This window comes from Anomaloglossus baeobatrachus, chromosome 6 (assembly GCF_048569485.1).
Source record: "Anomaloglossus baeobatrachus isolate aAnoBae1 chromosome 6, aAnoBae1.hap1, whole genome shotgun sequence".
NCBI classification, from domain to species: domain Eukaryota; kingdom Metazoa; phylum Chordata; class Amphibia; order Anura; family Aromobatidae; genus Anomaloglossus; species Anomaloglossus baeobatrachus.
In genome coordinates this window covers 213,968,575-213,981,885 of record NC_134358.1, presented here as the reverse complement: position 1 = coordinate 213,981,885, position 13,311 = coordinate 213,968,575, and the positions used below count along the sequence as shown (strand labels likewise).

Below are 13,311 nucleotides of genomic sequence, written 5' to 3'. Positions count from 1 at the left end.
ACACTGTCATGGCCCACTGTCTGCCCCAAACACCTTTTGAAAACCTTTGTAGTGGGTCTTCTGATACACGCCATGCAATATCAAGGGTGTACAAGTTTATGACGGGCACGGCAGAGACGTCCCCCCCTCGCTTTTGTGTGGCATGGGAAACAGAGCTCAATCAGACGTTCCCTAGGAAACAATGGGAGCGTTGTTTCCGTCTGACCCACAGGTCAGTGGTGGCCACCAGGATGCAAGAAACCAGCTATAAAATTCTTTTTAGGTGGTACAGGGTCCCAGCATCTCTCCATGCGTGGTGTCCCGAAGTTCCTGACGCGTGCTGGCGCTGTGGAGCGCAGGGGGGCACCATGTCACACATCTGGTGGTACTGCCCGAGCTTGTCGGTCTTTTGGAACAAAGTATTGGTGGCCATTCAAGAGGTCACCGGGATGGTAGTTCCCAGACGCCCAGAAGCAGTTTTGCTGTACATTTTTAACATATCCGAAAAGGTCTATAAAAAATCTATCCAAGGTCACCTCCTCCAGGCTGCCAAGACAGTGATCCCACGACGTTGGAAGGATCCTACCCCCCCTACGCTGGATGAGTGGGTAATGGAGGTGAATGTGATTCACCGAATGGAAATGGTGATGGCCCAGTCACGTGGGCAGACGGTAGAGACAGCCACCAAATGGTTTCAGTGGGATTCATTTCTGTCGGGTAAAAAATTTCTGGAACTAATCTAACCTCCGGAGGACAGGTACCCTGGCCCCCTTATTCTTTAGATAATATACTACCCTTTTGGCAAGTTTTGGTCCAACAGACAATGTATCAGTCCTGGTCGCCGCGCACTACTTACTTTCCTTCCACTTCTTTCTCTGACCCGCTCTTTTTTCTCTACTCTTCATGACTGCCTCTTTTCTTAAGCTTTCTTCTTTGTTTCACTATTTTCTATAGTTTAAAAATGATTATCCATGTATTCTTGTAATCATCCATATTCCATTATGAAGCCCATGATAGTTTATCGTTCAGACTATCGATGAATGCTATTTAATGCAGCATGGTTTTGTGTTCTTCTCATGTATGTTTTTTGAAAATTCAATAAAACTTTAAATTGGAAAAAAAAATAAACAAACTTACAAATAAAATTTCTCCTCCCACACGGAAAAATAAAAAAAAAAAAGAAAAGAGGTTGAAAAATTGGATTTGTCTAGCTTAGAAAAAAAAAGACATCTCAGAGGAAATCTCATTTATATGAAATATTAAATACATGTGTGGTCAATACAAAGGATTAGTACATGACTTATTCCTTCCAAAAACCATACTGAGGACCAGGGGGCACTCACTGCGAGTGGAAGAAAGGTGATTCTGGAAGCAAACTAGAAAATTGTTCTTAACAGTTAAGGGGGCTTTACACGCTACGACATCGCTAATGCGAACTCGTTGGGGTCACGGAATTGGTGACGCACATCCGGCCACATTAGCGATGCCGTTGCGTGTGACACCTATGAGCGATTTTGCATCGTTGCAAAAACGTGCAAAATCGCTCATCGGTGACATGGGCGTCCATTCACAAAAATCGTTACTGCAGCAGTAACGAAGTTGTTCCTCGTTCCTGCGGCAGCACACATCGCTCCGTGTGACACCGCAGGAACAAGGAACCTCTCCTTACCTGCCTCCCGGCCGCTATGCTGAAGGAAGGAGGTGGGCGGGATGTTACGTCCCGCTCATCTCCGCCCCTCCGCTTCTATTGGGCGGCGGTTCAGAGACGCAGCTGTGACGTCGCTCTGACACTGAACAAACCGCCCCCTTAGAAAGGAGGCGGTACGCCGGTCACAGCAACGTCGCCGGGCAGGTAAGTAGTGTGACGGGTCTGGGCGATGTTGTGCGGCATGGGCAGCGATTTGCCCTTGTCGCACAACAGATAGGGGCGGGTACCTACGCTAGCGATATCGATACCAATATCGCAGTGTGTAAAGCGTCCTTTAGAGCAGTCAGACTGTGGAATGCCCTACCACAAGAGGTAGTAATGGCTGAAACTATGGCCTCTTTCACACGTTCGTGAAAATCACGCACGTTTTTCACGGACGTGTCAAAGGTGCGTATTGCCCTGCGTGAGCCGTGTTTATGCCACACGTGTTCTCTGTATTATCCGTGATAACACACGGAGAACGGCAACTTTCTGCTCACCTGCCCCTGGCATCGCTGTCCGTGGTGCTGATCTTCGGTCTCCGGTCCTGCCGACTCCCCGCTGCTGCTGCTTCCGGCCGCAGTGAAGTGAATATTCGTACGTGTTCTCTCCCTATCTGCTCATTCACGGTGGTTATGCCAGTTCCCATTCCGATCACCTTGACTACTGGGGTGAGGACACTGGGGGATGGTGTTTTCACGCATGTGCCTAGATATGTGGTCAACTGACAAGTAAGTACCAATCATGTGATCAGTACATTGGACATATAAAACCACCTAGACCACTGGGTGTTGCATGTTATCTCTTCCCCACCTGATGAAGCAAACAATTATGAGAATCATATGTCAGAGCTGATTCAATCCTCTGTGCTGCTACTACTGGGATTCTTAGACCTTTTAAATCATGGGTATGTTACTAACTACAGCGTTGTGTCAGCCTTGTGATAGCATTTGTTGCTACCTTTATTATTTAGTATGGCCAATGTGAAAATGAGCTCACAAGCTCCATGTATACGATCTTATACTCCGGCTCACTTTTTTGTTTTTATGTAGTTTTTTTTGTATTCAGTACAAATAGGGTGCGGCCCCCTTCTCAGTGAGCTGGGCATTTCATTCTGTGCATCCCCTGTGTGTCCGGTTGGGACCTGGTCACTCTCAGCTCTTAGACACATTGAGGCCTATTTTAGACCCATGGTAAGGTTTTAATATTAGAGAGTGTAGGCACTATCCCAAGTGGGTACACCTTGGCGTTGGTGGGATAGCTTTATGCTTTTTTTTTTTTTTAAATCAAAAAGTGTTTACTAAGTACCCTATGTTTATATGCACTATGCTTTTATTTAGTTACAGCAGGGTATGTTTTCACAATTTGTCCCTTGGTTTCTTTTTTTCCTTATTATTTATTAACCATGTTCAGATTCTAATCTGTTTTCTGACACTAATGCTGTTAGATGGCAGATTGTTATTAGCACGTTATCTTTATAGATCTCTTGATTTGATCATGCAGTTTATATGGTAAATTGTGCCCAGGTTGTAATCTCTTGCTGGAAGGTCACCAATGTAATTTTGTGTGGTTTGGTGGGGTGATTATTCTCCATAGTCCTTTGATGTCGCCCTGCTATGCTGCACAATTTTTACCTCACCTTAGGTTGTTCCATCATTGATCCCAGTACATTCTGCAGCCTCATTTTTGTTAAACTGTCTTGTCACTGCGCACACTTGTTATATGTATGTTAATAGTATGTTTTTTTGCATTATACGTCTATGTTCTCCAGTTTTTCAGTTTGCAATGGAGTGTTTGCTGTCCCATTAGAGCATACAATAAGCTGCCTAATGGTTACATCTTTCATTATCCTTATTAAGGATTTTGTGTTCATCATTCATCGAGTAATTGGATTTTTTTTTTTATGCCAGAATAAAAATTATTTTCTCAGTAACACGTCGCTTGGTGTAAAGTGCAGGTGTGCTGCTTCTAACCTAATATGTATGGGAACAGATTAATGGGCAGGGAACAATCACTAGTAGGTCATTCTTCCTCATCATATGTAAAGAGAACAGTAAATAAGCGCAGAAAAACTTGAATATTGTAGCACTTGAATGGCCTTAACTCAGCCCTTGTAAATGCAACCTAAAAGTTTGTATACAACCGTGCAATATTTAGCATTTCAGACCCGACTTAGTCTAAAATCAGTCCGACCTGCATGAACTGTTAGTTTACTACACACCACAAGCCAAAGCACCAAGAGGAGTCATACAAAGTAATTATCCCAGATCATGTCAGTACCATCACAGGATTAGGGGGAAAATGAGTCCTGAAAGACCTTGTCTTGGGTTTCTGGTCATTTCCTTTTAAAGACAATTGCGTTCATCTTTTTACTGTATTTATTTTTTTTTTTAATAATTAATGAAGCATTGTTAATGTTTTTGTAATGTTAAAACTACAAGTAATAAGTTATCTCTCATGTTCTTAAACTGATCCAGGTGCTAATCTTGATCAAGAGAACGGAGGAAATAACAGAAGGCCTCCTCTAAGGCCCCCCTCACACATCAGTGAAAAACAGTGACGTGTAAAACACGCACATGTCCCTCAGTGTTCCGTGATTCACGGCACACGTGGGTTGTCCATGTGCAATCCATGATCCGTGATTGCAAATGGACATTACTCACCTGCCTTCACTACTGCTGTCCATGGTATGGAACTCCTCGGCTCTGCAGCGTCCGCCCACCGCTCTCTGCAGCTACTTCTGGGTCGGCTGTTCCTGCTTTCATGAATATTCATGAGCCGGGCAGGAGCTGCAGAGAGCAGAGGCTGCACAGCGCGTCGCTGGAAAGGTTAGTTGAAAATATTTATTATTTGATATGTCAGTGTTTTTCTGATACGTGTTTCATGGATCACACCACAGTGTGGTCCGTGGGTCATCAGTGATGCCAGAAAAAAACTGACTTGTCTCTGTGCAGAACCATGGACCTGCGTGTACGCTACACGGAGACACGTTCAGTGAAAAATCACTGATGTGTGAGCAGACCCATTGATTATAATGGGTCTGCGTATGTCAGTGATTCTGGTCCGTATAAAAAAAAGTAGGTAGTTGCAGTTCTAAACGCATCCTCTGGCAGAAATGGTTTTTGCCAAACTTGGTTTTGATCATAAAAATGCGATAAATACGCGTGCGTTTTACCGCGTTTTTAGCGCTTTTTACATGCTTTTTCATTGCTTAAACTCAGATGCGTTTTGAACATAAGGACACTGCTAAATAAAGTTTATACATACAAACACTTTGAAAAAAGGGAAAAAAAAGAAAACAAATTATTTATATGGAAACGAAAATAGTTATATTTAATATAATTATTACGGTTTTATACTATCGGACTGTGTGTGTGTGTGTGTGTGTGTGTGTAAAGGGACATATCATTCCATTATTTTGATGTCAGAAACGCATGCGTTTATGTAGTCCAAAACGCATGTTTCCTGCACCTAAAAAGCAGGTAAAACGCTGAAATTTTGAAGTTTCTTGCTTTTTCTACTTCTCATTGACTTCAATGTTAACAAAACGCAGCTCAAATGGCAAAAACAATTGACATGCTGCTTCTTTGAATGCTCAGTTTTTGCCCAAAATTATGCAAATTAAACGCAGCGTTTTGAACACAATGATGTGCACAAGAAATCCCTATTTCTCATAGACTTTGCTTGGAAATCAAAACGCATTAATTTTGGCATTAAAAACGCTGCTGAAAAGCATGTAAAAACGCATCGTGGACACATACCCTAAGAGTTAGCTCTCAAACCAAACTTTATGGTTTGCAATTTTGGTCGATTTGTTAAGTGTAAGGCCACGTACACACCTTGACTATTTGAGGTTTTTTTTACCTCAATATCTGCGATCCAAAACCAGAAGTGGGTGAAAAATGTAGAACTGATATGTGTTTCTATTATACTTTTCACATGATTGTTCCACTCCTAGTTTTGGCTTACAAATACTCAATGTGTACACATGACCTAAAGATGCACAGTGGGGTGGGTAACCATTTTAGACTAGGTGGTTTTGTATTGGTTACACCCATACCACCCACATGTCACACTTAACTTTAGCGATGTGGTCATGACAATGAATAACAGACATTATTGCAGATTCACTGCAATCAAATATGAAAAAATACAAGGTTAGTGCCATTTATAGAACTAGAATAGGCTCCCATATATTAATATCTCAGCCAGGTGCAAACAACAAATTGAGTGGCAGTGTGCAACGATTGACAAAAGATTCAGAAACGGAGTATTCAGACAGGATTATTAAGAGAGCTAGAAAAAAAAAAAAGCAGATGAGAAAAATCGGGATCAGTATTTGGGAAAACAAAAATAAAGATTTCTATATCCCTAAATCGGTCAGAAAACACATTAACAGTTTTTTTTCTACTAAATATACAAATTATTATTTTAACATTGTGGGTATTATTAAAAAGTATCTTCCTGTCCTCTCAGCCAATGATATCCTCAAAAAAAATTCTGGATCAGGGTGTCAGCTTTGTTTCCAAAAGGAATATTACTTTGGGAGGGATCATTTCACCTAGTGACTATACCAATAGGTCTAAAAATGCTGATCATAAAAAAACACCTGGTTACCATCTGTAGGATCCTATAGATGTGGCAAAAAAAAACCAAACATGCGGCCTGTGCCACTATATGATTAATAGAAAGTCACCAGCTCATGTGTATCCAAAAGAGAGTACAATATCACATCACTAATCAATTGCAGCACCGAGAATATCGTATACATCATTACATGTAATATTCAATATATCGGCAGCACTACACGAACATTGAGATGTAGGATTTCTGAGCATAATATATACGGTGTATGTGTGTGTGTGTGTATATATATATATATATATATATATATATATAAATAATGGTAACTGTGACAGTCTAAGGGCTTGTTTGCATGTACCTGCTGAATATTCTGCAGTGATTTGACAGCACATGTGCGCTTCAAATTGCTGCAGAAACACTGCATAATGGATGCAGTGTTTCAGAAAAAAAAAAGCAGATTTCATGCGCTATGGATGCTGCCCCCACCATAGACAGAGTGGGAGCTGCATCCAAAAGGGCACAAATTAATTGACATGTTGCTTTTTTGAACGCACAGATCTGTGTAAAAATTTTGGCATCCAAATCGCTGCGTTCACAAAAGCATCGGGCGCATAGATTATGCACAATCTTCATAGATTGTGCTGGGGACACAGGACGCATGCATTTACACAACGTGCGCACAAAGCCTAAAGGTAAATGCAATTGAAAAGGTTTCCTTGCCAAGGAGAGGAAGCCATCTGAAAAAACTGTTATTTTCCCTATAATGTAAGTGGATAGTGCTAATAAATACAAGAACCCCATTAGGTATGAACATAAGAAATGATTTAATTTAGGTCTATTGATCTTTATTCACTTTGTCTCCTTTTTCATTTGAGCTGTGTAGTTAATTTCCCATTTAACCCATGCCGCTATCAGTAACATCACATTTGCATAATTAGATTTGCACTCACCTGGTTTTCTGTTTCCATCAAATCTTGGGAATAGCTTTTATCTGTGTATCCATTTGTGTCAAGAGAGAGTTAAGGTACCGTCACACTAAGCGACGCTCCAGCGATCCCACCAGCGATATGACCTGGTCAGGATCGCTGGAGCATCGCTACATGGGTTGCTGGTGAGCTGTCAAACAGGCAGATCTCACCAGTGACCAGCCCCCAGCCAGCAGAGACACGTGGAAGCGATGCTGCGCTTGGTAAATATCGGGTAAACAACCAGATATTTACCTTGGTTACCAGCGCTCACCGTTTAGCGCCGGCTCCCTGCACTCCTAGCCAGAGTACACATCGGGTTAATTACCCGATGTGTAGTCTGGCTATGTGTGCAGGGAGCAGGGAGTCTGCACTGACAGCGTGAGTGCGGCGGACACTGGTAACTAAGGTAAATATCGGGTAACCAAGGAAAGGGCTTCTTGGTTACCAGATATTTACATTGGTTACCAGCGTCCGCAGAAGCCGGCTCCCTGCTCACTCAGTTGTTGCTCTTTCGCTGTCACACACAGCGATCTGTGCTTCACAGCGGGAGAGCAACAACTAAAAAATGGTCCAGGACATTCAGCAACAACCAGCGACCTCACAGCAGGGGCCAGGTTGTTGCTGGATGTCACACACAGCAACATTGCTAGCAACATCGCTGTTGCGTCACAAAAGTTGTGCCTCAGCAGCGATGTTGCTTAGTGAGACGTGGCCTTAAAGACCCCTTTACACACTGCAACATTGCTAGCGATATCGCTGTAACGTCACTGGTTTTGTGACGTAATAGCGACCTCCCCAGCGACATTGCAGTGTGTGAAACACATCAGCGACCTGACCCCCGCTGTGAGGTCTCTGATCGCTACAAATCTCTCAGGACCATTTTTTGGTCCTTTGTTTCCCGCTGAGCAGCATGCATCGGTGTGTTTGACGCTGTTACTACGACTTAGTTAGCGACTTCCCTTTCAAATAGCTGCTTTGACACGTCCCCAACGACCAGCTAGGTCATTCTTCAGGTCCGTATCGCTGCTGCGTCGTTGGCCAGGTTTCCCTGTTTCACAGCTCACTAGGCCAGGTCAGGATCGCTGGTGGGATCGCTACAACGTCTCAGTGTGTAAAGGGGCCTTAAGGACACAGTCTGAAACTAGTTCTTGCTGGTCTATTTTGATCATTGGATTTTAACAGACTTTAAAAGTGTATGGAGTTTTTATTAAACTTTGAATACAATTTTGGGATTTTAATATGACCAGATCGTGACTGCTGGATATTTGACCTGAATTTACCTATGTGAGTGCGTGCCTGCTCTTCTATATTTGTGCACCGTTCGGCCGAGTGATCTCCTGGCGACTGGGTGAGCTGGATCTATTTTTTTCCCTCAAGTTATACATGTCAGTATTAGGAAAACCTAAGACAAATTACCATTTTCAGTTTACCATGTGTTCATAGGCCACATTGTAGGTCTATCCAAAATTAAAATGTCCTCTCAAACAATGCAGGACCTAAACCAGGATTCTATGATGAGCTCAGTATTGGTAAATATGGTTGTGGTGGTTAGGCAAATACACATAGCCATACAGTAGGACTATGACTATCTGTTTGGACATACCAGAAATACTTATCTTCAAAATCTTGACTTGGAGAAATTGGATTGAGAAGTTCTTTTAATGCTGAATGGAATTAACCCAGCTCTTAGAAGTCAGCCTTCAGTGAGACTAGCCTCAAATTTTACAACAATTAACAAGTCCTTTATTACTATACATCTGAAATATAGATATTATTAAAACCTATATATTTAATTAGAAATAACATGTTTAAATTAACTTGCTCCCATCATCTTCTTGCTCATGCGTTTCCTCCCCCAGTTCAGCGTCATATTCTTCTTGGTTGTCAGAGTACAAGTCATGGTCTGTTGCCAGTAAATAGTCTTGTGGATCCACAGGTCTGTGTTCTGCCCACCTTTGCTTTTTCATTTTTTTCTTTAGCAGTCTTTGCTTCCTAATCTCTACAAGCTGTTCTTGTTGCTGCTGTGAAAATTCAGGAGCTTCCACTTTTTCTTGCTTCTCCTTCAATCTTTTCTTGTACTCGGCAATTTTCTTGTTAAATTCCACATGGTCAATTCCAAACACACTAAGAGATGTGGTCACCGGCACTTCAGCAACGGAGGAAGAATCCAATTTACTGAAATAAAATTAAATAAACAATTAACTGCAAAGTAAAGAGTAGGAACTAATTTTGTTATAGTCTGCAATTGTACCAGATCTATTCAACATTGGTTTATGGTTCAATTCCCATAATAAGGGCATATTAGGGCAACAGCAGGGAATGTATACTCCCCATAGGTCTACACTCTGTATGATTTTTTTTTTTTTGGTAAGGCCAGTGTCACACTTGCAATTGCCTCGCGTGAGTTTTGCAGTGCATCATCTGGCACAGACAAACACTCTCCTCATAGGAGCGGGTCGGTTGCATGCATCTCTATGCAGCTGAGACACTCCTGTGAGGAGAGTGCGAGACCGTGCCGGGTGATGCACCGCGAAACTCACGTGAGGCAATCGCAAGTGTGACACTGGCCTAAGAGAAGGACTTATAGTATACTGCGGGTGGAATAAGTATTGAATACGTCACCAATTTCCAAGTAAAAGGGTTTCTAAAGGTGCTATTGATGTTGGTAAGAACCCATTCAATACACACAAGCAAAGAAATCAAGCCACAGATGTCCATAAATTAAGTTGTGTGTAATAATGAAAAATGGCATATGGAAAAAGCATTAAACACGCTCATTGAAATCTAGTTAATACTTAGTATAAAAGTCTTTGTTGGTGATGACGGCTTCAACACGCCTCGTGTGGAGAAACTAGTTACCGTATTTTTCAGACTATAAGACGCAGTTTTTTTCTCCCAAAATTTTTGGGGAAAGTGGGGGGGGGGGGGTGCGTTTTATAGTCCGATGGCTGGGGGGGTGCGGTGGTGGTGGAGCTGGTCATCAGAGGCAGGAGCAGGCTGTAGTAGCACCTAACGTGACCACGTGGGCCCGCTCATTCGCCTCATTTCATATGAACTGCATCCCGACGCCCATCAACTCTCAGCCCTAAAGCCGGCGCTCAGAGGTGGGCGGGATGATGGGTGGGGGATGCGAGCATACTAAACAGCCGGCCAGCGTGATCATCCCTGGCTCCTACAGCCTCGAGTGAACATATGTGGCTATATTCACTACCCCCTGCATATCAACATCAGCGCAGGGGTAGTGAATAAGTATACTCACCTGTCTGCCTGCCCACGATGACGATGACCTCCTGTCTCCCTGCCCGCTGATGTGTGTGGAGAGCGATGCTCACAGTGATGACGTCATCACTGTGCGCACGGCTCCACACAGGTCAGCGATGCTGCTGCTGGCACAGACAGGAAGTCTAGTGATGCTGCATGGAGTGAGGAAAGGTGAGTATACAGCAGGAGTCCTCCACTTGTGACCGCATATCAGGTTTGTGGCTGTAGTGAGCATGAGATTGAGCGTGACTTCAGTCAGGTGATGTGCGGTGACAGCTTTAGTCCCCGATGATCTCGCACAGCTCACTTCACTTGTGGCCTGACCCTCACAGAGAGCGGTCGTGCTCTATGGCTGCTCGCTGAGATTCTCAGATGTAGCAAAGCTGGATGCGACGTGGAACCTCATGTGGATTACTCTGACCTGGAGGGGTGTCTTAGGGGTTAATAAAGTGGTGAAAGAGTGGTCTTTTTTGTGTTTTATTTTAAATAAAGGATTTTTTGGGCGATTGTGTTTATTTACTTTCACTTACAGCTTAGTGATGAGGGGATGTCAGACTCCTGCCATCACTAAGCTAGGACTTAGTGGCAGCTATGGGCTGCTGCATTAACTGCTTATTACCCAGATTGCTACCGCATCAGGGCAATCGGGATGAACCGGGAAAAAGTCCCGGGAATGTCGCATCTAATGAATGCGGCAATTCTGGTCAGCTGCTGGCTGATATTTTTAGGCTTGGGGGGGCTCCCAAACACGTGGGTCTCCCCAGCCTGAGAATACCAGCCACCAGCTGTAAGACTTAATCTTGGCGGTTATCAAAATTGGGGGGGGGGGGGAACCACACGTCGGCTTTTTTTTTTTCATTTGTTTATTTAATTTACTATACGATGTAGACCCGGCCACCGGAGTCTGTGATTGGCTATAGTCAGACAGCTGTTACTCAGCGGTGGGGCGGGTCTGCCTGCAACCAATCACAGCCACTAGTGAGCAGGGAAGGAGTGAATATGTTATGAGCCTAATGAGCGGCTAGCTCCGGAAGATGAAAGAGCTGCCGTGGCAGTAGTGTAACAGCCGACTGGTGATCGTTGAGTATGAAGCGCTTGCTCCTACCCCATTGCGCCAGATTCTGGTCCCCATAGACTTTATATGGGGAGCAGTATCTGGCCAAATACCAGCCCTCCGACACGCAGGATCAAAGCGCAAAAAGAATTGACATGCTGCATCTTTGTGGTCACCACAAAGACGCAGCCAAAAAACTGCAATGTGCGGACAGCAAAAATGAAATCTCAGACTTTGCTGGGGAAGGAAATTCATGCAGTTTGAGACCAAAACTGCACCCAAAAAACGTGTCAAAAAACGCAGCGTGCGCACATAGCCTAAACGTTTGTTTTTATGTGATGGGGACATATATACAAGGGTAGGGATAACATACAAGGTAAGAGGATCATTACCAGGATGGAGTACCTTAGTATAGAATTTGGGGACATTACCCCCATAACAGTGTCAGCAGCAGCTCCTCGCCCCATAACTGTGTCACATTTTTTGCTTAAAATTGTATTTCTCTATTTTCCTCCTCTAAAACCAGGGTGCGTCTTATAGTCTGAAAAATACGGTACATGCATTGCTCAGATGTGATTTTGGTCCATTCTTCCACACAAACATTCTTCAAATCCTATTGGATTCAAGTCAGGTGATTGGCTTTGCCATTCTTGCAGCTTTATTTTCTTTCACTGAAACCAATTGATAGTTTCCATGGCTGCATTCCTGCAATTACATAGCATTTTCCAGTGCCTTATGCAGAGAAACCGCTTTGCACCATGATGTTCTCACCTCCAAACGTCACTGTTGGTATGGTGTTATATGCAGTGCCATTTGGCCTCCAAACATAATGTGTATTCTAAAGAGTTACATTTTGGTCTCATCTGATCAGACTTCTCCCAGTATTTCACAGGCTAGATTAAATGTTGTTGGTCAAACTTTAAGCATGCTTTTTGCTCACCAATGGAGTCTTGCATGGTAAGCGTGCATCATGGAGGTTGAGTAAATTACTTATTATTTTCTTTGAAACAATTGCACCCATTTCCAGGTCTTACTGTAGCTCTCCAGATTATGATCCCAACAGTGCTCATTGAAACCTTCAGTAGTTTAGAAATTCTTCTGAACCAATGCCATCAGTATTTTTTGGAACAATAATGCTGCGAAGGTCTTGAGACAGTGCACTGGTTTTACCCATTAGGAGAGGTTTCTTTTGTGGCACCTTGGTAATAAGATGGTTCAACTGATGGCCCAGTAAGCTAAGTGATATTTTTCACTAAGTGGAAGGATTGCTTTCCAAAGATTTCAAATGGTGTTGTCATGATCCAGGCCGGTTTTTCCCTGCTGTGGTTACACCCAGCTCTGGCCTGGTCATGTCAGGCGTTAACTTCCCTTGCCTCGTTCTGGATACCAGGACGCTATATCTTGCCTCGCTACCTATGGCTCAGTGCCAGTGATATTTCTGCCTTGCAGCTTGTATACTAGTTATGGTGAGTGTTCCTGATCTGTCCTGCCTCCCTGCTACTGTATCCTGACTTGTACCCTTCACAGTTCGTCTGCTTGTCCCTGTCTTCCCTCTCCTGTCTGTTTTTTGTGTTTATCTGTATACCTGATCTCCCGGCTTCCGATTCCGTTCTGTTTTCTGATGTGATTTTGATCCTCCCTTTGCAGTAAACTTGACTTTTCTAGCTAGACCCAGAAGGTTTTGACTACTCTATTGTCCCCTGGTGGTTCGCCTGTTTACTGCCTGTTGAAGTTACTCTGCTGTACTTCAGCTGCCTTTCTGTTACAGTGCGACTTTG

General features: G+C 43.4%; 1 protein-coding gene across 1 annotated transcript in view; it reads right to left on the bottom strand.

Moving 5' to 3' along the window:
• Positions 1-8,935: 8,935 nt before the first annotated feature.
• Positions 8,936-13,311, bottom strand: part of RBFA (ribosome binding factor A) — a 35,008-nt gene continuing 30,632 nt past the window's right edge. The window contains exon 7 of the mRNA XM_075314666.1: positions 8,936-9,393. Within this exon, the coding sequence (XP_075170781.1) occupies positions 9,027-9,393 (367 nt within the window). The 3' untranslated portion in view covers positions 8,936-9,026. The remainder of the gene's footprint in view (positions 9,394-13,311) is intronic.